Source organism: Podarcis melisellensis (genome assembly GCF_964234715.1).
Source record: "Podarcis melisellensis genome assembly, chromosome: 17".
NCBI lineage: Eukaryota > Metazoa > Chordata > Lepidosauria > Squamata > Lacertidae > Podarcis > Podarcis melisellensis.
The window spans coordinates 38,392,524-38,418,971 of NC_138534.1; the positions used below are offsets into that span (position 1 = coordinate 38,392,524).

The window sequence follows — 26,448 nt, forward strand, 5'->3', positions numbered from 1 at the left end:
GTTTGACTGGATGACCCCTGGGGGTCCCTTTCTAACTCTACAATTCTATGAATCCCAAGGTGGCTTACAAGCAATAAACAACAGTAACATAATAGAGCGAGACAGAACAGCGCAAGTAAGGCATAAATCCAGTGCCAGATTTATGTATACGCTAGACAAGCTATAGTTTAGGGCCCCACTCTCTTGGGGGCCCCAAAAAATTCAAAGGGAAGAAAACTGGATGTACATTTCCAAAATATAAAATAAAAAACAAATAAAATATAACCTACATACAGCAGCAGTGTTTTGTGTTGTGTAGGCTCCTATGATGTAAGTCATGGGCCCTGCCTGCTTGCCTGCTCCCTAAAATATCACTGGTTTGCTCATTTCTATATATAGGGTGCCTACATTCTGCATGTGCAAATGGTTTTGGATACCTCTTAGGCCCATAAATTACCATATAGCATATACTCAACAGAAAAAACAGTGTCAATTTGTTGTTGACAAAGGACAGCTGGACATATAAAGGGCCCCAATACCTTCAGTAGCTTAGCGCCTCATCAAACCTAAATCAGGCCCTCCATAAATCATATAAAATAATTAACCAGTCATTACAAAAAAAAATCATGTATAAAGCGCTATGAACAAAGCAGCAACTAAAAAAAAATAAAATCCTATGTGTCACTATTACAGCAAAAAAGAAAAAAAATCCTTCCAGTAGTACCTTAAAGACCAACTAAGTTAGTTCTTGGTATGAGCTTTCGTGTGCATGCACACTTCTTCAGAAAGAAAAAAAGAAGTCATTGCAGGATTAACAAATCAATAGGGCATTTATGATCCCTGCAGATGGTGACACCAGCCATGAAATTAAAAGACGCCTGCTTCTTGGGAGAAAAGCAATGTCAAACCTAGACAGCATCTTAAAAAGCAGAGACATCACTTTGCCAACAAAGGTCTGTATAGTTAAAGCTATGGTTTGCCAAGTAGTGATATATGGAAGTGAGAGCTGGACCATAAAGAAGGCTGATTGCTGAAGAATTGATGCTTTTGAATTCTGGTGCTGGAGGAGACTCTTGAGAGTCCCATGGACTGCAAGAAGATCAAACCTCTCCATTCTGAAGGAAACCAGCCCTGAGTGCTCACTGGAAGGACAGATCCTGAAGCTGAGGCTCTATTACTTTGGCCACCTTAGGAGAAGAGAAGACTCCCTGGAAAAGACCCTGATGTTGGGAAAGATGGAGGGCACAAGGAGAAGGGGACGACAGAGGACGAGATGGTGGGACAGTGTTCTGGAAGCTACGAACATGAGTTTGACCAAACTGCGGGAGGCAGTGGAAGACAGTGTGCCTGGTGTGCTCTGGCCCAGGGGGTCACGAAGAGGCGGACACGACTAAACAACAACAATATACTCAACAGAAAAAACAGCGTCAATTTGTTGTTGACAAAGGACAGCTGGACATAAAAAGGGCTCCATTACCTTGAGTAGCTTAGGGCCTCATCAAACCTAAATCCGGCCCTGCATAAATCATACAAAATAATTAACCAATCGTTACAAAAAACAGTCATCTATAAAGCGCTATGAACAAAGCAGCAACTAAAAAAAAATAAATCCTATGTGTCACTATTACAGCGAAAGAGAAGAAGTCATATTGCAGCATTCACAAATCAATAGGGCATTTATTCGAATCTCTGAAACAACGAAACAGCAGCCAAAGAGAACAAGCCAAGCGCTGCTTTGCACCCTCCAAACAATCTGCAGCTCGACTGCCCCTGCTCGGGGAGGTTCCCTTCAGCTTTCAAGTGACGTCATCGCCGGAGCGGGGCGTTTCCAACCCGCTTGGCAGCGCGGAAGTGGGAAGGCGGGTCCACACGTTCCGGGGCGGGGAGGGATGCTTTGCAAAGCAGCTGCTGCTGCGTCTTCCCGGCGGGGCGAAGGAGGAAGACGCGCGGCTGCTCCTCCCGGCGCCTGAGCAGGGCGCGCAGCCAGCAGCGGAGGGAGCCCCGGCGCCGCCGCCCGCTCCGATCTCCCGGGACTCCTCTTCGCCGCCCGCGCCTCTCCTCCCTTCGGCCGCCGCATGTCCAGCCTGCAGCGCCCCGTGGCCGCCTCGGCCCAGGCCCAGCCCGTCTCCCTAACAGCCGAGCAAGCCAAAGGTGAGAGGAGGACCCGCATCGGGGGCGAAATCCACCTCCCTTGTAGATGAAATGATGATGATGATGATGATGATAATTGTTGCTGCTGCTGCTGTTTAGTCGTTTCTTCCGGCAATCTTAATTCCGGCTTGGGATTCATCCAGCCCAGCCTTTCACATGATGAATTCTGCATATCTGAGTTAAATAAACAGGGAGACAATATGCAGCCTTGTCGTACTCCTTTCCCAATTTTGAACCAATCAGTTGTTCCATATCCAGTTCTACCTGTAGCTTCTTGTCCCACATAGAGATTTCTCAGGAGACAGATGAGGTGATCAGGCACTCCCCTTTCTTTAAGAACTTGCCATAGTTTGGTGTGGTTGACACAGTCAAAGGCTTTAGCTTGAACTACAGTATTTGTTGTTGTTGTTGTTTAGTCGCTTAGTCATGTCCGCCTCTTCGTGACCCCCTGGACCAGAGCACGCCAGGCACTCCTGTCTTCCACTGTCTCCCGCAGTTTGGTCAAACTCATGCTGGTAGGGTGAGATTTGATCCTCGTGGATAAAATATTAGCAGGTGGAGGCATGCGCCTGTCTCGGAGGTGCTGATTTCTGCCCAACATTGGGCAGCGAGGTCTGCAGCCACAGCAGCAAGGCCCACCGTGGCAAGGCCTGGCCCCTCAAGACTGGGGTGGCACAAACCTGTCCCAACAGACTTTCTGGGCACTTGAAGACACCTCAGCCTTATAGAGTCAGTGCCTATGGCTCGCGTGTTCCACTTGCTGTGTGTATGGTTTGCAGGTGGGTTTTTTTATATAATGATTTTTTTGGAGTTTTCCATATTTATCATATTCACATTTTGTTACATAATTCTGTAACCTGATACATTACTCAGACCGAGCATTGACTTCCTTCCCTCCCTCTTCCTGACTTCCGAACATCTTTACTAAATTCTTAGCATTTCTATAACCACTTTTTTACCTTCTGTCTTCTTTTAATATTTCACCTCATTATATGCAAATCAGTTCCTTATATTCACATTACAAAACATTTCAATTCAAACCTACAAACATTTTCAGATGTTTACAGTTTTCTTTCATATAAAATACAAATTTGCTCCAGTCCTTTTGAAACAGTTCATCGCGCTGATTCCGGATTTCCCCCGTCAACTTTGCCAACTCTGTGTATTCCACCATCTTGACCTGCCATTCTTCCAATGTTGGAAGTTCCTCGCAGGTTTGTGACTGCTTAGTGGCAACAGTCCTTCTGCTTTCTTCCCCAGTGGTTCTGGCTGAAGTGATCAAGGCATTTGGTGCGCCGGAAAATGCCCAGCGCATGGAGGAGGCGAGGGACAACGCCTGCAATGACATGGGGAAGATGCTCCAGTTCCTGCTGCCTGTGGCTACTCAGATCCAGCAGGATGTGATCAAAGCCTACGGCTTCAGCAATGATGGGGAAGGTGAGTTCAAAGTGCTGAAGTGGAGGGGAAGGGGCTAGACTGACTCACGTTCCTTGTGGGGTGACACAAACACAAGATGCGTCCCATCATTCTGGACTCACAGCTGTCCATGGAGGCGCAGGTTAATTCTGTGTCCAGGGCAGCTGTCTACCAGCTTCATCTGGTACGCAGGCTGAGACCCTACCTGCCCGCAGACTGTCTCACCAGAGTGGTGCATGCTCTGGTTATCTCCCACGTAGACTACTGCAATGCGCTCTACGTGGGGCTACCTTTGAAGGTGATCCGGAAACTGCAATTAATCCAGAATGCGGCAGCTAGACTGGGGACTAGCAGTGGCCGCTGGGACCACATAACACCGGTCCTGAGAGATCTGCATTGGCTCCCACTACTTTTCTGAGCACAATTCAAAGCACAATTTAAAGCCCTAAACGGCCTCGGTCCTGTATACCTGAAGGAGCGTCTCCACCCCCATCGTTCAGCCCGAACACTGAGGTCCAGCACTGAGGGCCTTCAGGCAGTTCCCTCACTGCGAGAAGTGAGGTTACAGGGAACCAGACAGAGGGCCTTCTCGGTAGTGGCACCTGCCCTGTGGAACACCCTCCCTTCAGATGTGAAGGAAATAAGCAGCTATCTTCTTTTTAAAAGACATCTGAAGGCAGCCCTGTTTAGGAAAGTTTTTAATATTTAATGCTGTACTGTTTTTAACACTTGATTGGGAGCTGCCCAGAGTGGCTGGGGAAACTCAGCCATATGGGCGGGGTACAAATAATAAATAATTATTATTATTATTATTATTATTATTATTATTATTATTATTATTATTATTATTATTATTATTATTATTAGACCATGGACACAGCTAGAAGATTAAGCCTGGGGAAATGGATATCGTCAAAGTTTGATTTGCTTAAAGGGAACTTCATAACATGCAGGATCAGGAGATTTTCCAGATGTTTGTGAGGATTGTGAAGTTTGAATAGAATGCTGGGGTTAAAGAAGATTATAGAATTACCCCTTTTAATTATAGCGTTGTGAATGCATAAAGGCAAGATTAACAAGTTGCACTGGAGGAAATACGATTTAAAAATTGTGATTTACGGTTTATATGGATAGATGAAGGAAGAATAACTCCACTTGAATAACTGGGGAAATGTTATAGTTAAACAAAAGTCTAAGCAGGAATCGAAACCTGCCCAGCAGGTGGAAATTGAGAAAGGGTGGGAAATTAATAGAAATTAGGGAAAGGTATGTTGTTGTGAGAGCAGCAAAGGAGGGAGAGAAAAGAAACATCTGGAAAAGGGTGGGAAGTCAACTTTTAAATTTTAATTAATTTGTTAAAATTTTTGAAAATCAATTTAAAAAATTAATTGGCAAAAAAAGGAAGGTGCCCCATTGATTGCTTGGCTGATCCAAAAGAAGTTTCCTTGCTTGTCATGCAGTTTTGCAGAGCATGGTAATAAGAGCAATAAGAAGTTAGTGTTCTGGTGGATAAATTGGATTTCACTTTATCGTCCTTTTTCCCCTAGGAGTCCTAAAGTTTGCCCGATTGATAAAATCGTACGAGTCTCAGGACCCCGAGATTGCAAGCATGTCTGGGAAGCTAAAATCCATGTTCCTGCCTCCAATGACACTGCCCCCCCATGGGACTGGGGCAGGGGGTGTGGCAGCATCGTGAAGCAGGCAACCTCTGCCGCCTTTTCCTGTCTAAATTATGCTGCTGCCCTTCCGGCAGTGTTAACTTGATTCTTGGACATCGTCTTCTTTCCGTTGTCATGAGAGATGCTTTTGACTTCTTGTGAGCAGTCCTTGTTTTGCATCATATATTATGTATTTTTTGTGCTTGTCAATAAATGTTGCTTGTTTGTAAATTATCTACCTGCATATTTCTGACGGAGTCCTGCCCCATGGTGGGAGAAGAGGTTTGGTTAATACGCTCCATTCCTGTTCTCTCGACACACACATACAACCTGGAATCCTCATAAAATCAGTTGGCTCGGTCCTGAGAAGGAGAATAAGCACATTGGTATCTAGGCTCACTTACTGGGCTATCAAAATTGTTAAAACGATTTCCCACAGTCTGGATATGTAAAATTTTGTGCACACATATCTTCTGAAATTGAGGATACAAAACGTAGTTCTTCAAAGCATGCTGCAAAGCTGATTTTTTTAAAAAAGGTAAAGGACCCCTGACAGTTAAGTCGAGTTGTGAATGACTTTGGGTTTGCAGTGCTCATCTCGCTTTACTGGCCGAGGAGCCGGTGTTTGTCCGCAGACAGTTTTTCCAGCTCATGTGGCCAACATGACTAAGCCGCTTCTGGCAAACCAGAGCAGCGCACGGAAATGCTGTTTACCTTCCTGCCAGAGCGGTACCTATTTATCTACTTGCACTTTGACGTGCTTTCGAACTGCTAGGTTGGCAGGAGCTGGGACTGAGCAACGGGAGCTCACCCCATCGCGGGGATTCGAACCGCCAACCTGATTGGCAAGCCCAAGGCTCAGTGGTTTAGACCACAGTGCCACTTGCGTCCCTTGCAAAACTGATTACCAGGCCAAAAAAGGGGAGGGGAATAATGATTTGTTCATGCCTCCCTAGAAATAATTTTACCTCATGAATAATTTTATTTTGGGAGTTCTCCTACCATAGCAATAGTTTGAGAGGATTCCATCCCCAGCCCCCAGGAGATCAGATTACTCTGCAATACCTTTTACCAAAAGCTGCAGTAGTGCTTCTAAACATTTGGGACGGCCAAAACCAAAGAGGATAAGGACTACAAACTCATTGGTTTCCTGATGATGGTGGCAAGAATGATTGTTTGAATTATTCCTTTCCGGCAGCATTTTGAGGGAACCACTGTTGGGGCCTGGTAGTCTAATGTTTGGGTTTTGGTTTGGCTCAAAAGCTGGACCTGCTCAGGAAAGAAAGAAAAAAAGGTTTTATTCCATATGAGAAGACCTTATTTTGTTTTAAATAGGACAGGAGGAGTTTCAGAGGGTCACAGCATGGCATATGTGCTTTTGTGGAATGGGCAGTGAAACAATGGGCAGTGGAATGAGCATAAGTTTATGAGCAATAGTTTTTCACGTTTTGCATACAACTTTTCCTGTTTACCCATTTTGGTAAGATTTGTTTGCAGTTCTGTAATTCTGAAAATTAACAAAAACTAATTTTAAAGTAAATGAATTCACCGGACATTAGAGGGCAGCATCCCAAACAAATTGGACTGTGGGAGTTGCACGTCACACACACACATAAATCACCCATGGTGGGAAAAGACAGAGGTTGCCATAGCAGTCAGAAATGTATCAGTGCTTCCAGAATGAATCCTGAATATACACACAAGCATATAAAGAGGGATAATAATGATTCAAGAACAAGGAAAAGGTGTTATGACACTTTCCTATGAGGCAGAACGCTGAAATTTAAGGGTGTATGTAACCCAAGGCACCCTGATGATTAGAAATGTATAGAAACAGGACAGTTGGCACAGGATATGAAATTTGCCTTGTATCCAAAGGCATTTCTCCATCATGTCCACCCACGCAGTGGGGCAAATCCTGGCCCATGGGAGCTCCATTATCGCTTCACGCACTTGAATCAGCTTACGATAAGGGCAAATTTCCGCTAGCAATCAGGAACATTTATTAATACTTGCAGATTGCAATCTGTATCTGATAATATGCCAACTGCTTACTCACTTCAGATAAGGTTGTTTTTTGTTTTGTTTTAAAGATCTTGTATGAACTGGAAGATAGTTGTTATGTACAAGAGCAACTTTTGTTTGTCGAACATTTCTTCCAACGGCATGGCCATTACTTGTTATGCTACATCGTACAAAAATAAATCCCCGTACCACCTTTGGGAGACGGGGGACCTGCATTACCCAGTAACCTCCTGAATGACCAGCGCAACAGAAGGAACAGACAAGTCACATTCTTGAAATATTTGCTATAGTTTGTAGTGATCAATGCTATAGGCAAAGGTAAAGGGACCCCTGACCATTAGGTCCAGTTGTGACCGACTCTGGGGTTGCGGCGCTCATCTCGCTTTATTGGCCAAGAGAGCCGGCGTACAGCTTCCGGGTCATGTGGCCAGCATGACTAAGCCGCTTCTGGTGAACCAGAGCAGCGCACGGAAACGCCGTTCATCTTCCCGCCGGAGTGGTACTTATTTATCTACTTGCACTCTGACGTGCTTTCGAACTGCTAGGTTGGCAGGAGCAGGGACCGAGCAACGGGAGCTCACCCCATCGCGGGGATTCGAACCACTGATCTTCTGATCGGCAAGTCCTAGGCTCTGTGATTTAACCCACAGCGCCACCTGCGGCCCTGACCCTCAATGCTATATAATGACATAAATCGAAGTTTGTAAGATATGAAGGAACAAGAAATATTGTCTCCATTGAAGGTGGCTCCTTTGGGTGCCCTGCTTTCTGAAGAGCAGAATCCTTTGTACGGGGGGAAATGCAGTACTATACGGAAATCAAATCCTCCATTACACAGAGGGGGAAGATGTGGGTGACCATCCACTTGGTAATTCTAACATAAAGGATGCTAAAATGGCTCTTTTTGTCATTGGTTGTTGCTTATGAGTGGCTCTGCACTTCGCCTTGGAATAACTCCAAACAGGATTTAATGCTCACTGAGGTAATGAAACCTATTATGTGTGTCTGAGGGCCAAATTACACGTGAGGGGAGAGATCCAGTCACAGAGCTGGACGTCTTTCATATTCATGAAAAACAATTCTGATCCCTTTCTAAAATCTTGGCAAAGAAACAGGGAAAGGGTTTAACCCGGGGGTCAGCAAAGTTTTCCACTGCCCCTCAGACCTTGTGGGGGGTTGGACTATATTTTGAGGTGGGAAAAATGAATGAATTCCTATGCCCCACAAATAACCCAGAGATGCATTTTAAATAAAAGGACACATTCTACTCATGTAAAAACACGCTGATTCCCGGACCATCCATAGGCTGGATTTAGAAGGCGATTGGGCCTGATCCAGCCCCTGGGCCTTAGTTTGCCTACCCATGGGTTAACCCTTACTTCCTTCACTGTTTCTCTGACTTAAGTCCCGTCCCGTGCCCCTCACCCCCACTTGCCTTAGAGTTGACATTGGGCATGAAGAGGATAAGGGCAAGGGGCTACTTGTTCGTCTCTATCCCCTGCAGTTAATAGTAGCTTTGAGGGTTGTTGTTTAGTTGTTTAGTCGTGTCCGACTCTTCGTGACCCCCTGGACCAGAGCACACCAGGCCCCCCTGTCTTCCACTGCCTCCCGCAGTTTGGTCAAACTCATGCTGGTAGCTTCGAGAACACTGTCCCACCACCTCGTCCTCTGTCATCCCCTTCTCCTTGTGCCCTCCATCTTTCCCAACATCAGGGTCTTTTACAGGGAGTCTTCTCTGCTCATGAGGTGGCCAAAGTCTTGGAGCCTCAGCTTCAGGATCTGTCCTTCCAGTGAGCACTCAGGGCTGATTTCCTTTAGAATGGAGAGGTTTGATCTTCTTGCAGTCCATGGGACTCTCAAGAGTCTTCTCCAGCACCACAATTCAAAAGCATCAATTCTTCAGCGATCAGCCTTCTTTATGGTCCAGCTCTCACTTCCATACATCACTATTGGGAAAACCATAGCTTTAACTATACGGACCTTTGAGGGAGAGGTACTTAAATCCATAAAGTACAAGGGAGAAGTGTCCAAACTGGATGTCCCTAGAAGCAGATGTGGAAGATTATGGGAGACCTTATCGCTGTCATTTGCATCTTCGTCCTGAGCTGTACCATTTCAGTTTCACTCTACAAGTGGTGCCTTCCATAAGGGAATGCTTCTCCATCACTATTTTTAAAAAATATCCCCGCATCTAGAAAACTACCCATCAAGGAGAAGCGCTCCAGCCTAACTTTCTTTTGAACATGCTTAATTTCATTTGCACAAGGAAGTTGTCCGTGTATGTTCAGTGTTCCATCGCAGGGCATCCGAAATAGCGCAAACCAGATTCCAGTTTGCCACTGTGGCGACAATGGAATCCCAATAAACCCTTTTTTGAAAAACGATCTCTAGGCCTCTTAGGCACCCTTTGAGAGTGCTTGTGTACAGAAGCTTTGCCGGAGGATCGATATTCAAACTGGCGAAGGAGAAGAAGGCTTGTGTGAGAAAAGACCACATTTGTATAAACCACCAACAGCGGCCCCTGAGTTTGGAAAAAGCGGCAGACATCTGTGCTGAGGCTAAAACAGAAAGCTGCATGGAAAAAAAAAAAGATGAGTGGCATTTGACAGAGGTATCTGGCTCAGAGATGAACCTGTTTTGGCTTTCGGTGTCTCTGTTGCAAATTGCTTGCAGATCCACCCAGTCAGGGCCTCTGCAGAAGGTGGATGGGGTGGAGCAAAGAGGCAGTCCCTCCTCTAGTTACCTGCTCAGGTTCAGCCTCTCTCCCCCTTACACACTCCCTTGTGTATTTATTAACTATAGCTCAGGGAGACACTCGCCAGGGGAAAGAATGGAGCCTTTTGTGCTTAGAACGGCCATCTGAACTGGGGCTTCCTTCTTCTTCGGCTATATCCATGTTACTAAGGAAGAGGCTTCTTGCCCGGGCAGGTAAACGTGAGTTCTGGGCCTTTTCTGTTTGGATTTAATGTGGGTGCCCCAGGGAAAGTTTGCTTTCCTCTGGGCCTCCAGCTTTGGTCCCAGTAGCTGCAGCAAAAATTAGGAGCATATATTGTTCTCTCTTAAAGCAGATACTGGTAATGTCAGAACGCACACACTGGATTTTTTACACATCTGGTGGCAACACAATGTTCTACGAATCTGTTTGGGAAGATGTCTCAGTGTGATTGAGAGTTGGGATATAGCGACTTTAACACTCACTCACCCCGTAGCTTCTCGGACTGGTTAAAGAAGCTGCAAAAAGGAAGAACGGTAAAATTGGTGTGGTTAGATTGTGAGGGGGTGTTTAAATGGTTGTAACAAAAAACAGAAGCTTCAGGTGAAGAATGAATGATCTGGACTGTGACAGTAATGTGCATATAAATTAGTTATGCTGAGAGATACAGCCAGCTCTTGAATTCTTAGAAAACAAGAGAATTTTTTTAAAAATAATCTACACATAGATAAGTCTCAGGAAAATGCACACTTGTTGTTGAAACTGTAATGTAGCCAGCTTGCCAAAGAGTACATGAACAGAGCATTTGCATTGTAAACAAATTTTCTACATATTTTTGCTATTTAGATTTTTTGTTATTTTCTCATGTTACACATTGTCAAAGAGCAGTGAAACAAACAAAACAGTCCTCAGAAGAAGTGAAAAAAGACTGCTGTGAGGCGAACACCCCTTGGAACAACACAATTTATATACTTTCGTTATTCCTTTCTTAAAATTTAGAAGTCTTCTACCTTGCCTTTCCTCGTGTAGTTTAAGGTGGCAAAAAATAAAAAAAAATAAGATGGTAACATTTACCAGGGAGTAAGTTCCATTGAACCCAAGGGGTCTTACTTCAGAGTAGATATGCAAAGCAATTGTACAATATTAGTTTCATATATATTTTTAAAAATTACAGGAGGCTGATTTCTGTATTATTGATGTTATGTGAGCCGCCTTTGTGCTCACTGAATATTGTATATATTGTTTCTCTCCTTTTCTCGCCTTTCTTTCCAGAAGGACTGTAGGCCGTGGTACCTTGTTTTCTCAAGCTTTCTTTGTGGGGGACCTCTGAGGTCCCGATGCCATCCTGCAGGTATGTCTCTCTCCCATCAGGGATTCAAAACTTTTGCCTAGCAGAGTTGAGGAACCTAATTGATCACTGAAGAATTATATGTGTGAAGGAAAACAAAAACTGCCTGTAAGGAAATGGAATCTGGAAGTTTAGTTAACCTTCTGGATTATGGGCACCATAAGCTTTGATGTTGGGGGTCTATCCTGACCACACATTTTAGCAGAACAGAAAGGCAGTCTTTCAACATCCAACTCAATATGCTTATTTCCCATTAGATAATTTATGACACATAACCATCAAAGTGGGCAATGATGCCTTTAGGATAGGGTTTATTGCTTTTGTTTTTCGGTTGGTGGGTGTTTTCACTCTTAAAACCCGAATCAACTCTGGGCAGATGCAATCGCTGTGCATTCAGTATCTACTGACTAGTACCGTCGTACTTTGGAAGTCAAACAGAATCCGTTCCGGAAGTCCGTTCGGCTTTCAAAACGTTCGGAAACCAACACGCGGCTTCTGATTGGCTGCAGGAAGCTGTGGAAGCCCCATCGGATGTTCAGCTTCCAAAAATAGTTCGCAAACTGGAACAGTCACTTCCGGGTTTGCAACGTTCAAGAGCCAAAACATTCGAGAACTAAGCTGTTTGACAATCAAGGTACAAGTGTACAGTACTTACTTTTAGGATTCAATAGGATAGAATTCAAAGCATCACAGCTCAATGTTCAATGATTTGCATAATCCATACCCTCCAACATTTCTCCAATGAAAATAGGGACATCCTATTCCATCATCATAATAATAATGTTATAATTTATACCCCACCGATCTGACAGGGTTGCCCCAGTCACTCCAGAGGTTTCCAACATATAGAAAAACATAATAAAATATTAAACGTTAAAAAACTTCCCTAAACAGGACTTCCTTCAGGTGTCTTCTCATGGTTGTATAGTTACTTATACCCTCCGATGAAAACAGGGATGTCCGACCATATCCTCCAACATTTCTCCAACGAAAATAGGGATGTCCTAAGGAGAAACAGGACATTTCAGGAAAATGAGGACACTTGGAGGGTCTGCATAATCCCATCCGGCCCCACATTTATTTTCAATTACTTCAGTTTCTTTCTGCTTGCCTTGAAATGCTATAGCATTTCATCAAACGTCAGTTTGTTGTGTTGGGAACGGAGATGCCTTGTGGATGGATTTCCCCTTATCTCTTTTTCTGTCTAAACTCTGTTGAATGGAAAATACAGCTAGCGGATCTGGACATGGGATTGGTGGCAGATTAAATTATTGTAAGGGTAGTGATAAGGCACTTGAAACCAATATCCGAATGGTCTACTATCTATTAGGGATCTCCAGCCTTTTTGAACCAGTGGGAACATTTCACATTTTGAGAGTGCCAGTCACAAAATGGCTGCCATGATGGGCTTGGCATAACACAAAACTATTTTTACAGGGTTGCCATATTTCAGAGAGTGAAAATCTGGACACAGAAGCTTGTTTTGAAGAGGGGGGATCAAAGTTGTTGAGCTTTGAAAACAATTTGAAGTTTCTCACTTTTTTCTTTTTTTTTTAGGAAATTCACAAAATAAATAAATAGATTTTCTGGAAATTCCCCCTGGGTGCTTGAGGGGTGGGTTTTTTTGCCCAGGGTGGGGTGTAGTAGTAGTAGTAGTAGTAGTAGTAGTAGTAATTTATTACTATTACTACTGAAGAAGGCCACTGTACAATTTTAGCAAAACGACAGCAACATGACCTCCAACATTTCTGATAAAAAAAAAAATCCTATTCAATAATAATAATAATAGGACTTCCGGGTCGGCGCCATCGCCAAATGGCGGGCTCCCTCCGAGCTCCGGAGGGAGCCTGCTCGGCAGGGGCTGGGTCCTACCGCACCGGCGATGCGGGGACCCTTAAAAACCACGGCCACGGAGGCCGTGGACATGGAGACTCGGCTGGCACCGTCAGCGCCCTCTCGATTCGTGAAGGAGCCTTTTTAAAGGCTACGGATCGGGTGCCGGGGAGGAGCGTGGTGCTTTGAGTCCTCTGCTATCCCTGCCGAGCGCAGCCGCATGCCATCCGGCGGAGAGCGCTGACTTCTTCTATTGAAAATTTGGACCCAAAAGAAGAACCCGTGAGTAATTGGAATATGGACTAAAAAGAGGGATAAATTTTTAGAATTTGGAGCGAACGGGGGAGGTGGAAAAAAGGAAGTCAGCCCCCCCCCCAAATTGTAGAAGAGCCAAAACAAAGGACTGGATAACTAAGATCGAGAAGAACCTTATCTTGCCGAACTAGCAACTTCGCGAGGGAAATTTATAAGATTGAGCTGGAGGAGAAAAGTGGAATTTGTATTAAAAAGTAACCCCCCCGGAATCCCTGGAGCGATTCGTGAAAATGCCTGGAGAAGAACAACGGAGGTTTTGACAGCTGTCAAAGAGCTGTCAAAATGGAAGAATGAAATTGAGACTTTGTTATGAGGACTTTGCCGGCTACATTTGTTATAAATTGGAGATAAATTGTTTCAAATAAGGATTTATAAGTTATTTGGACTGACGGATGTGATCTGGAAGGGAACTTTGTTATTGTAATCCACCTAGAGGAGCTGAGGGACATTGCATGTGTTTTCGACGGGAAACTTGAACAGTTGGATAGAACTTTTAATCTCCTGGGAAACTGCAGAAATGGAACATTATTTTGTCTACAGAGGCCTACACTTTACTGGAAACAATGGATTAATCTGTTGAAAAATGAAAGGAACATGATGTAATGTTTTGCTCCTGAATAACAAGCCTCTGTAGAGACACTAGAAGCCTTTGGAAAAAGAACATTTCTGTGAGGGAACAGGGAAGTAAAAAGGAGGAGAGTGATTGACAAGAACAAGGAAACAACAAGAACTGGACAGAATTGGAGTGGGAACATTTGGGATATCCAGATTTGACAAGCTTATGGATATAAAATTGGAGTTTATACTCCTGGATATAAAAATCTGGATAGAAGAAATGGGCCCCCTTTGATAGACTCCTTCTATGATTGGACATCTGTAATTTTAAAAATGCCAGAAGTTTAATATATGCCATTTTTTTAAAAAAAAAAAAAGGCCGGTAAAGAACCAGAGGGATGTGGGTTTAGTGAAAGGTGGGTTCATCAGGAAGACACTAGAAGTGGAGGGATAGGGGGAACGCAACAGGGAAAGAGGGGAGGGAAATTTGGAATCCAAAGGTTGTAAAATTATTGTTTGTTTTTACTCTATTTTCATCTGTATTATATTTGAAAGGGGGGAACTCGTGGAAGGGAATAGGTCGACCTTAGGGGATGGAAATTTGGATAAATTGAGTTATTGATGATGAGTGTATTTTGGGAATAAGAATTTGTTGAATATTATTGCTTTTTTGGAAGATTTGGAACACAAGAGGGGGTGGGGAGGGGAAGTCCTGGATATTGGAAAAAGTTTATGAATTGGATTTTATTTGTTTTAATTTGGAAAACCTTAATAAAAATTATTTTAAAAAAAATAATAATAATAATAATAATAATAATAATAATAATAATAATACCTCGTCCACCTGACTGGGTTGCCCCAACATATATAAAAACATAATAAAACATTAAACATTTTAAAATGTCCCTATACAGGGCTGCCTTCAGATGTCTTCTAAGGGTTATCTCCTTGGCTCGGGAGTCACATAACTCTATACCCTCCCCAACATTTCTCCAATGAAAATAGGAATGTCCTAAGGAAAAGTCGGACATTCTGGGATCAAATCAGAAACCGGGATGGCTGTCTCTGGAAAATAGTGACACTTGGAGGATGTGCAGCACTTCCACCTTAAAGAGTACAGTGGTGCCCCGCAAGACGAATGCCTCGCAAGACGGAAAACTCGCTAGACGAAAGAGTTTTCTGTTTTGGAGGTGCTTCGCAAAACGAATTTCCTATGGGCTTGCTTCGCAAGACGAAAATGTCTTGCGAGTTCCTGCGGGGTTTCCCCCCCCCCTTTTTCTAAGCCGCTAAGCCGCTTATCCGCTTATCTGCTAAGCCGATAAGCTGCTAAAAGCGGCTAATAGGGCTAATAGCGCTAATCCGCTAATCCGTCAATGGGCTTGCTTCGCAAGACGAAAAAACCGCTAGATGAAGAGACTCGCAGAACGGATTCTTTTCGTCTTGCGAGGCACCACTGTAACAATTTTTAATGGTATAAGCTTTCTTGGGCTAGAGTCTTCTTCGTCAGAAACATCATTCTCACTAATCTATGAAGCCTATGCAATGAGAAGTTGTTGCTGCTGTTATAACTAAGCCGTATATAAATCTTGTGAAATAAATAAAGGTAAAGGTAAAGGTACCCCTGCCCGTACAGGCCAGTCTTGACAGAATCTAGGGTTGTGTGCTCATCTCACTTAAGAGGCTGGGGGCCAGCGCTGTCCGTAGACACTTCCGGGTCATGTGGCCAGCGTGACAAGCTGCATCTGGCGAGCCAGTGCAGCACACGGAAACGCCGTTTACCTTCCCGCTAGTAAGCGGTCCCTATTTATCTACTTGCACCCGGGTTGCTTTCGAACTGCTAGGTTGGCAGGCGCTGGGACCGAGCAACGGGAGCGCACCCCACCGCGGGGATTCGAACCACCGACCTGACGATCGGCAAGTCCTAGGTGCTGAGGTTTTACCCACAGCGCCACCCGCGTCCCATGAAATAAATATAAATACATAATTTCCAGAAAGAACGTCTCCTCTCTGCCTGCCACACACAATAGCAGCTAACAGGACTAGGATAGCGTAAGGTCTTCTTCGTGTGGGTCTGCAGAGAAACAGAGCCCATTTGTAGTCTCCACAGTGCTTTGACCTAATTTATCTATTTTCCTTGCTCTCTTGTTCTGTGTTCCTCCTCTATATAACAAAAAGTGTGTTCACTTAGAAGAAGAAAGTGGTGATGGTTTTGAGCTTCTGGTGCAACCCATCTTAGATGTGGTCAAGATCCAGTCTGAGTACCTCAATTCAGTCGCTGAAGACCAGTGCTTTATTAAATCTTTCTGTGGGAATGAAGGCTTGCTACGTTTTTTGGTCCTGGAAACCCTATCTAAAGGTTACAGCAATGTTTGTACACTAAATAGAACCCTTGGCTCTCAGTCTGATTAACTGAAACAGCGTTCTTTTCATCTATTTACCATTGCCATTTTCAGGCCACCTTGGCTGAGCTCTTGAAAATATACCATCCCTTAAACTAAAGACTGTGCAGGCATCACTCTAAATGTTCAGTGTAGACCAGCAAAGAGTTATAGCAAGGCAATGCAGCTTTGCAAGACAGCATCTCTTCGGAAAGAAGTTCTTGCAACAGAATCACAAGGCCAAGGCGATTGCACAATCCACCTGAGCGGTTGCATGGGGCAGTAAATATTTAAAGGTCAAACACACGTAGCTGTTCTGACCTGTTAGAACAGAATTCACAGAGGTGGGCTGTTTGTTTGTTTTTTGCTTTCTTTCTAAAGTGTTCCTTTATTATGGCCAACCAATATCCACAGCAAATCTGCTGGCTGGGACTGGTGGAAGTTTGTAGTCTCTGGAAGTCAAGTCTGCAAAAAAATATGGTCCAGAATTACAAGGTTTAGCCCTGAGATCTTGTGTCTTATATATTGTATTTTTTTAATTAATTAAAAAAATGCTTATTTAGTTTTCAAAAGTTTATATTTACCATCAACACTACCTTTAATTTATGCATTGTATTCCCACACCCTTTAATATTTTATCTTATAACACTCCATATATCCATCCTAAATTATTAGCCTTACTGCTGCTCATATTTCAAATCCTACTCATGTTTTCGTGCAACTATGATAGTTCTTTAGATGGTCTGCAAAAGGTCTCCAATCCTCAGAGAATGTTTCGTCTTTGTGATCTCTTCATTCTTGCTCTTAGCTTTGCCAGTTCCACAGACTCCATCTTCCTCCTTTCATATTGTAATTTTATGTTGTGAACGGCCCTGAGATCTACGGATGAAGGACATGCTGCAAATTTAATAAATAATAAAATAAAGAAACAATAATTCCCCCAATAGTAACTTACCACACTGTATGCATATAGCCACTTGATAGGCTCGTTCCCTATATCATCTTGCCAGGCTGTGAGAAAAATCTTACCACACTTCTCCGTCTGATCACAAATCTAGGGAAGTAGCCAGAGAGTGGCAAAATTCTCCCTGCCTCTGGACTGAATAGTAGAGGCAACCAGCTTACTAAATTGTTACATGAGCATGCTATGGTATGCTGCGCCTTGACAAACAGTCCTTTGTATCCATCCCGTATCCCGTACCTTTCTTGGGTACCACTGTTTTTGTATCATCCCTGCATTTGTTGCCAGTGTGTGTTCCCCACAGGTGTCAGTTAAACATGCTGTCTTGCCCTCGCAGCCTCCCTCCCCACGAAAACCCCCCCAGAAATACTGGTGCAGGGGGGAGGAGGGAACGGAAGGAGAGGGACCCAAAAGGAGAAGCAGAAGTGTATGCAGAGCAGCTTGCATGTATAGGGGCGATAAGTTAGATATGCTTCCTGTTCCTGTAATAGTGAACGCCAGCTCTGAACTGTGCACTTGCCTCAGTTGGGTCTGTCTGCCCCTACCCACCAACCCAAATAGGCATTGGACACCATGGAAGCCAGGAGGCCGAGGAAACGTGTGCTGTAGGTGGACAGAGGCAGCGAAGGAACGTTTAAAGTTAGCGAGCCTCACCAAGTCAATGCTGACTCCTCCTCTATCGACATCTTAAAGCGAGTCCCTCCAGTTGTTGCTATTATTTTGCTGTTCTTTCGGTTCCGCCTGTTGCCTGCTGACGATAATGAGGTAAGGAAAGAGCTGGGAATGCAAATGGAAGGCCAACCCCTTCTTTATCCCGGACTTCGAAAGTTCCTGCCCCGGGACTACAGCTAGGATGTTGTGTTATGCGTGAGTGTAAGGAGGCCGTTCTGTTAGTTGTGTAGAGCTTTATGGATTTGGTGGCTGGGACTGAGAGAGAGCCCAGAGCTCTCAATGGCTGGCATTTTGCTCCCTCAGGAAAGTTGCCTACATAGGGGTCATCCAGACTTTTGTGTCACATTTCTAGGTACAGTTCCACACTTTAAAGCACCGTGTCTGAGCGCTTTTTTTTTGCCCAGGCGCTTTCCCCACAAAAAAACCCCATTATTTACCGCTGGATCGGAGCAAACGCCAATCTGTGGGAAGCCCAGATTGCTGTTTGTTCCAATTCAGCATTAAAGAACGGATTTTCCTGGGGAAAGAACCTGGATCTAGAGAGCACTTAGGGTGAAAGGAAGGTATGGGTGTGCCATTGATGAAGGACAGCTGAATGTGTGACATGAATGCCTTGAAAAGCTCACTGGTTGATGTTGCCTTTGAACATGCATGTGTGAACTAGGGTTTTGCTGGAACTAAGTGGAGGGGAGAGGATTCTGGGAGAAGAATGTCTGCCTTCTGGCCCTTCTTGAGGTGTAGTAGTCTTGAGGAACCCTCCTCATGATGAATGTATCCTCCCTCCATTTCTCCCAGTTTATTATTATATCCTCATTTTCCTATCTCTCTCTCTCCCTCCCCCCTCGTAATCCAGGTGGTTCCACCGTGACCTGAGTGGCATCGATGCTGAGGTCTTACTCAAAGCACGAGGAGTTCATGGAAGTTTTTTGGCTCGCCCCAGCCGGAAGAACAAGGGAGATTTTTCCCTTTCTGTCAGGTAATCGTCCGAGCACCATTCTCTTTCCCTTCCATGGACCTCTCCATGGGACTGTCTGTCCATTTGCCTGGACCCACCTCACATAAATAGTTGAGCCCTACAGACGCACAGAGGTTTCCCTCTGCGATTGATGGGGGTAACAGCCGCTTGTGCCTGTCCTCATAGTTAATTTTTAAAGTGGTATCCAGAAAACTCTGAGGCAAACTGAAACAGGAGTTTCAAGAGTCAGTCTGGGTGGGAAAGCAGGGACTGCAGCATGGATGGGTTGAATGGTTAAAGAGAAACATGGGACCACAGGGGGCTTGTTGCCTTCTCCTTATGCCTGGACAGCACAGTTGGCCAGAGCTTGGTGCTGATAACACCAAGGTTGCACATTCGATCCCTGAATGGGACAGCTGCAATTGCAGGAGGTTGGAGTACATGATCCAACGCATATGATTCCCAGGATCTGGGAGTGAATTTTTCTGGGTCAGAGCAAGTAAAGTATAGCCCCTTTTTTTGCAGCGGATGGGGGGATATGGGAGAGTTTTTGGTAAAGCCAGGGTGGAGGCCAGTGGAAAAACAAAACAGTGGTACCTTGGGTTACATACGCTTCAGGTTACAGACTCTGCTAACCCAGAAATAGTACCTCGGGTTAAGAACTTTGCTTCAGGATGAGAACAGAAATCGCGCAGCAGCGGTGTGGTAGCAGCAGGAGGCCCCACTAGCTAAAGTGGTGCTTCAGGTTAAGAACAGTTTCAGGTTAAGAACGGACCTACCTCCAGAACGAATTAAGTTCTTAACTGGAGGTATCTCTGTATGTTAAAGCTAAGGTGGAGAGGAACGGAGCAAGAAGAAGAAAAATAGTTGTTTCTCCTTCCCTAACCTACTTTTCTGGCAACTAGATCCCCGTTCCACCCCTAAAGAATGGGCAGGCCAGATTTAGTTAGGCCAAATAAGCCCAGGTTATAAACTTACTTCTCCCTCAGTTGCCAACCAATTGCTCAAGTTGACAGCATCTGGAAAGCTGACAGAAACTGGAGTTGGAAGGTCCTGTTCTGCCATTAGGCTGAGGGTGCAGACACTCCCTTAAGGCTGTGGACTTCCTTCACCAGCTTCGTGGTCGTTCTAGACAGATGCTGGGGCAGATGCTGTCTGCTGAGTTCTTCTCCATCTCAGGGATGTGAAAATCCAACTGCTTGAGACATTTCACTAGAACCACAGACTTACAGCCAGAAAGCTCTTCCTGATGTTTCGTGTCTGTCGTGGATCCACCTTCCATGGGTGCTTTAGTTGAGATTCCAGCATTGCAGGGGGCTAGACTAGATGACCCTCAAGGTCCCTTCCAACTCTACAATTCTATGATCATACTGAAATTTCTTACCTGAACTAGTCTTTTATCTTCATACAGAAATTCCTCAGAACCCCCAGATTTGCTTTGTATGCTGTTTCAAATAAAAACACCTTTGGTAACTATTTGATGTCCCATAAAATTCTCTGGTTTGCTTCAGAAGGAAAGAAAGCTCTCACTGTTTATTATCTGGAAGATACATCAAGTGTGCATATGCATAAAGGGAGCCATATCTTTTGGATAACATCTTTTCCGTTTCCCTGCCACAAATTATTCTCTGGTACAGTGGTACCTCGGGTTACATATGCTTCAGGTTACAGACTCCGCCAACCAAGAAATAGTACCTCGGGTTAAGAAATTTGCTTCAGGATGAGAACAGAAATTGCGCAGCAGCGGTGTGGTAGCAGCAGGAGGCCCCACTAGCTAAAGTGGTGCTTCAGGTTAAGAACAGTTTCAGGTTAAGAACAGACCTCCAGAACAAATTACCCAGTAAGTTATTAACCTGAGGTACCACTGTACTCCACTATGAGACTGTGTACACGCAATACCTTTAAAGTATCTTCAACCCCCTCAGCCAATGAATGTTGGGAATTGTTGTTTGTACAGGTGTTGGGAATTGTAGCACCGTTGGGGGGTAAGCTACAGTTCCCAAGATTCCTTGTTTGTGTGATGTGCTTTGAATGTGCTTTAAAGTGTGTATGCAGCCTAAATGAAAGGCTGAACTTACTTTACTTGTCTGGGGCCGAGTGCTGGCATTTAAAACGCATGCTGAGCTTAAACCCTTCTGATGACAACACACCCCAGTTAACCCATGAAAGCAGCTTAATCTTGCCCCCCATCACTCCCCTCCACAATTTCTAGCACCTCCAACTTTTCATGACCAGGTACTTTTCTGCCTCTCCTTTCAGGATCGGTGACCAGGTGACCCACATCCGTATCCAGAATACGGGGGACTTTTATGACCTCTATGGAGGAGAGAAGTTTGCCACTTTGTCAGAACTGGTTGAATATTACACACAGCAGCAGGGATCCCTGCAAGATAAGGATGGGACCATCATAGACCTGAGGTATCCTCTGAACTGCTCTGATCCAACAACAGAAAGGTAAGGAGAAAGCAGGCCCGTTTATGTCTGTAACTGAGCACCACCTCTGCCCTATCCTGGGTGGATTATTTATCTTCCCCCATCTCAATATCTCCCCCTTAAAAAAAAACTCTTAGTCCTTCGTGTACTAAGAGATCTACCCTACCCCGGATCTGTAGATCTCACACAATCTGCCTTTCGCCTTGTGAAAGTTTCAATATCGGCCCAGCTTATTTTTAGAAACTGGATTTCCTCTGATTACACTATTTTTGGCACGCATGAAAACTGCGGTGTAGGTGAGATGCATTAAATACGCAGCAGAAGTCTTATCTGACCAAGCAAAATACCCTTTTTGGCTTCTCTCTCTCTCACACACACAGAATTTCTTTTATCAAATCAGATGGGCTTTTGGAAATCCACTCTGCTTGATATTGTGGGGTTGGAGTGCTGGATAGGTTTGTGCTCCCGCTCCCGGTTCATCAATGGTGTCACCTTACAGGAAATATGTACGTTTTGTCCTCTCTTCAGTTTGTGTGGGGTTTTTTTGCATCCAAAACTCAGCAGTTGGTCAGGGAACCTACTGCTTCCTCCCTTGCGGTTGGAAAGTTCTGCCCTCTAGGCACTTATGAAAGCTTTTCAGCTCTCTTCTCCCTCCACCCCCACCCCAAGATTTTCCATCATGTGGCTTCCTCCTTAGTGAGGGCTGTGAAGCTTAACTCTTTCCTCCCTGAAGAGGAGGGAGCCCACTCAAAAACTGCAGGTCTGGGTCATTTTTAAAGCTTTGAGAATAGCAGCTCCACAGGTGGGAGCTTTTCATATATATAAGTTTCTAAAATAAAGTCTGAAGGAACTGCAAAATTTCCCCAAGAAGCACCTTGTTTATTTTCCTCTTGAGTTTTATGCCCTGCCTTTCAGTCAGATTCATTTGACTTTAACTGAAACCAGGCATGCAAAACTTTGGAGCCCAGTGTAACCTTGCCAGCCAGCCAGGCGCCTTTGGACCTGTGAGCAACTGCTCAACTTTCGCAGTCCAAGTCAGGCAGCAGAAACAGGACATCTATCTAGCTTTTGCTCTAGGTGGGTCGCAATCGTTGGCATCTGTCTGTCGCGAGAGACAATGGAGTGTGCGGGGTGTGGGTGTGGGTGAAGTCAAACTGCTGCGTTAGCACTACCAAATTGACCTCTCAGGGGCACAAGCCTGGGCAGTGGGTCTGGAGGTTCTGGGCTGCCCAAATGGCAATACTCCCCTCTCTGCCTCCCAAACGAAAGCAGAGCAATACATTTGGCACCAGTTTGGTTGCAGGAGTTGCGGGAAGGAGGCGTACAAGGTGCCACCCAAGTGTCTTAGGGACGCCACTCTGGATTTGTGTAGGATTTTCTCCTTAGCTTTTTCTTTTCCAACTATATCCCACAAGTGTCACATTTAAATGCTTTCAGCTTAAATTAGTTACTATATTACAGGATTGCCTGTTTATTCTTGGTTATAGGAGCTAGCTGTCCTTGTTAGCATCAGCATAGAGGGTCCCACTGTTGTAAACAAAAATTGCCCTTTTCCCTTATGGGGTATCCAAGAGCCCATATAGAGTCCTTACATAGCTTCCCTATTGGTAGGAGAGAATAACAGAGGCCAACCAGAGAATATTGAGAAGCAAAGCAGCTAGTAAGCTTGATCTTTATTGATCTGTTGCAAGAGGGTGCTCCCCTCACCCGCAGGAGAGAGGAGGAACCCCGTAAAATGGCGCGCAAGGCCCCCCTACGATACTTTTGGCCCATTGTCATGGGTCTTGAGGGTAGGATGCAAACAGCACAGGCCTTATCTAATCTCACGGCCCTTCTAACGGTTCGAGACACACAAAAAGCTTAACTGCTGGGCTGCAGAGCAATAATTTCTCCCTGTCCCGCCTCATATCTGCCCATGTTTGTTTTCTGATCCATGTGCCTGTTGAGCTAGCAGAAGCAAATACGCGGTCACTGCGGATGCCTCTTATTTGCTAGTGTATTTGCTGCATACATCTATCTTAGAATCACAGAATTGTAGAGTGGGAAGAGACCCCGACGGTCATCTAGTCCAGGCCCCCGCAATGCAGGAATCTCAACCTCCGGTTATAGGGCAGTTTATAAATTCAATAAAATAACTACTACTAATACTAGGGATGCAGGTGGCGCTGTGGGTTAAAGCCTCAGCGCCTAGGACTTGCCGATCGAAAGGTCGGCGGTTCGAATCCCTGCTGCGGGGTGCGCTCCCGCTGCTCGGTCCCAGCGCCTGCCAACCTAGCAGTTCGAAAGCACCTCCGGGTGCAAATAGATAAATAGGGACCGCTTACCAGCGGGAAGGTAAACGGCGTTTCCGTGTGCGGCTCTGGCTCGCCAGAGCAGCGATGTCACGCTGGCCACGTGACCCGGAAGTGTCTCCGGACAGCGCTGGCCCCTGGCCTCTTAAGTGAGATGGGCGCACAACCCCAGAGTCTGTCAAGACTGGCCCGTACGGGCAGGGGTACCTTTACCTTTACCTTTTTTAATACTACTAAAGCATCCGTGGCAGGCTGCCATCTTGTTTTCTTTCCTAATGGAATAAACAGAAAGAGTCCATAATTACACTCTGCAGAACTTGATTTGTGTCAGGTCAACAGTATCCTTAAAAACACACAAACCACCAACACCACAACTAACGATGACAACCAACCCATATACCACACACCACACACATGCCCTGCATTGTTTCTTCACCTTTGCAGAGAGATAGAGGCTCTGGGCACCCTTCCTTGACATACGGCTAAAATAATCCAAGCTCCTTATGCCCGAAAACCATCCAGAAATAATAATAATAATAATAATAATAATAATAATAATAATAATAATAATAATAATGAAGAAGGATTGGTTAACCACTCTGCCCCGTGGCCTAGAGAGCCTCACTCACAATCATTGTTCAACTTGGACTGTAAAAGATGTATAGTCAGGGTTTTATGCTATAATTTCAAAACACATTTGTAACAAGTTGAGGCTCTCTGGGTTGATTAAAGAATGCTTGATTTGTGTATTTTCAGTGATTAATTAATCAATTACATTTATATTTGAAAATTACCAGAATATTAGGACAGGCCCCTTTTTAAGAGAGTGAAGGAAATATAAGAAAACCTAAAGTTTAACTTAACAAGGGGAAAACCCCACCCCTCTTAGAAGTTAAAAAGGGCGGCCATCTTTAAATATGCTATTTTTCATTTCCTGTCACAACAACGTACCAAAACTAAAGTAGACTTAAAAAGCAAGTGTAGCTTTAACTCCCCCGATTAATCAACAGACATATTAGTTCATTATTCTATTGACTGAAGCTCGGTGTCCTAGCAAAAAGGTATGCTAAAGTTCAGATAAACGTTCAGGCTTTTCAGTCAGGCAAAATGAGACTGAGATGCAAAACAAGTGCGACAAATTGTCGTTGTAAGTTTTTCCAGCTGAGGAGCAAAATGTCAGGATTTTGGCCCCAAACGCAAGAAGACATCTTGTTGTTGTTGTTGTTGTTGAGTCGTTTAGTCGTGTCCGACTCTTTGTGACCCCCTGGACCAGAGCACACCAGGCACTCCTGTCTTCCACTGGATAATAGCAAGTCTGGCCAGGCCCCTGTTTGGAAGTCATGCATCCATTTCACCCATACAAGTTGTCTCTGGTCCAGGGGGGTTGGCAAGACCACCAGAGTCTTGCCGCTGTGAACTCCACTGGCCAGAAGGATTGAAGGTTTTCCATGCCCTTTTATTCCCTTGCAATCCTCTGTTTTTGTTTTTGTTTTAAATATAGCTTCTGCCGTCAATAATGCCTTCATCAGATAGTGTAGCATTTTTAGCGTATTTTCAAAACTGTTTTAAAAACTGTGTACTATGTTGTGCTATTTTTTAAAAAAAATGAAAGAAAACCAAGTTTCCATAGTAGATGGAGAACAGCAGGCTAGTGCTATGGAAGATTCTGGAAAGTACTAACTTCCATACAAAGAACTTGGAAAGCAGTGCTCTCTCATCAGGGACAGACATTCTATTGGTTCTTTACGTTATATATAGGAACACTGCAGAGCAGTGGCTGCAACTTCTCGTTCAAATCTAACTTCTGCAATGAACTCACCAAGAAGCCCACTCACCAGATGGTGATTAGGATGATAATGACCTACCTTACAGGGTGGTTGTTAAACTTATTGTGATCATGTCCCCGAAGTTTTTGAACGCCCCAAAGTGCTATGTAAATGCTGAGGTGATTTGTTAATGGTTTATTTCAATCACTAATTACAGACCCGTTCCACACCAATTTGTGAAATGAATTTATGGGTCAACACATTTTGCGATTTTAGGTATGCCTAATATGCTTACACTTACAGCTCAAAATATATACTGGGTTGCTATGGCACAACTACGTTTTCAAGCATGTGTCATAGAAGTACGTGCGTCATGGAGCTTCGTTCCAAATCTGGGTCATCGGGTGTGAAATAACTTTTGTAGAGAAAAGCGGTCTCTGGTCCAGACTGTATAATGCATGTGCTACTAGCAAGCACATGGCCGAATGGCTTTTCATGGGCTGCCTCCCACTGACGCCCAGTGGTGTAGCATGCATTACCAGCACCGGGGGCAAGGCAAGGATCACGCTGCCTAACCTCCTTGCGGGTGTCATGGAGGAGGCAATAGGCGACCTTCGCCAGTTGTCCTCTCAGCTTAGTTTGCTCCTGGTGGGATCAGCGGCTGGACTGGAGCTCCTTGGCAGGCTTAGCGATGTCCCAGCAGAACCAGAGCCACAGTTGCAGCAGGCCTAGGAGGAGAGCAGTGGAGAGCAGGCTGGGACACCAAGGGCAGCCCTTCCCCAGCTACCTCTCCTAAGCCGCACTGCACAAGGGCAGGTGCCAAGGGGTCTTGGGCGAGTGGGTGGCTCTCCTCTCTGCGCTCCCTCCTTGGACACACGCGAGGAGGGAGACCCCAGGGAAGGACTGGCGCAGGCCAGGAAAAGTCTGGGCTCTGGCTGGGGGCGGTTCTGCCCAGGGGCGGGCATCCCTTCACTGGCCACAAGGAGAAGCACAGCCCTG

General features: G+C 44.9%; 2 protein-coding genes and 1 long non-coding RNA gene across 6 annotated transcripts in view; 2 read left to right on the top strand and 1 right to left on the bottom strand.

Annotated features, from left to right (window-relative positions):
* The window catches only part of LOC309360446, a 359,212-nt gene that overhangs the window by 113,142 nt on the left and 219,622 nt on the right, over nt 1-26,448 (bottom strand). The window lies entirely within an intron of this gene.
* LOC309360279 (protein C10) lies at nt 1,849-5,435 on the top strand. Its single transcript, XM_081894961.1, has 3 exons — nt 1,849-2,130; nt 3,391-3,567; nt 5,094-5,435. Exons 1-3 carry the CDS (start codon nt 2,055-2,057, stop codon nt 5,240-5,242), a joined length of 402 nt encoding a protein of 133 aa, XP_081751087.1. The 5' UTR covers nt 1,849-2,054; the 3' UTR covers nt 5,243-5,435.
* The window catches only part of PTPN6 (protein tyrosine phosphatase non-receptor type 6), a gene marked incomplete at its 3' end in the record, with an annotated part of 39,926 nt that continues 23,464 nt past the window's right edge, over nt 9,987-26,448 (top strand). The window contains exons 1-4 of one of the 4 annotated variants that reach the window (XM_081894267.1): nt 9,987-10,157; nt 11,215-11,293; nt 18,858-18,980; nt 21,219-21,413. In XM_081894267.1, coding sequence (XP_081750393.1) covers nt 11,280-11,293; nt 18,858-18,980; nt 21,219-21,413 — 332 coding nt within the window. In that variant the 5' untranslated portion in view covers nt 9,987-10,157; nt 11,215-11,279. Of the gene's footprint in view, nt 10,164-11,214; nt 11,294-17,846; nt 18,098-18,857; nt 18,981-21,218; nt 21,414-26,448 lie in introns of those variants that run through there. The other 3 variants (XM_081894265.1, XM_081894264.1, XM_081894266.1) reach the window with 3 other exon arrangements.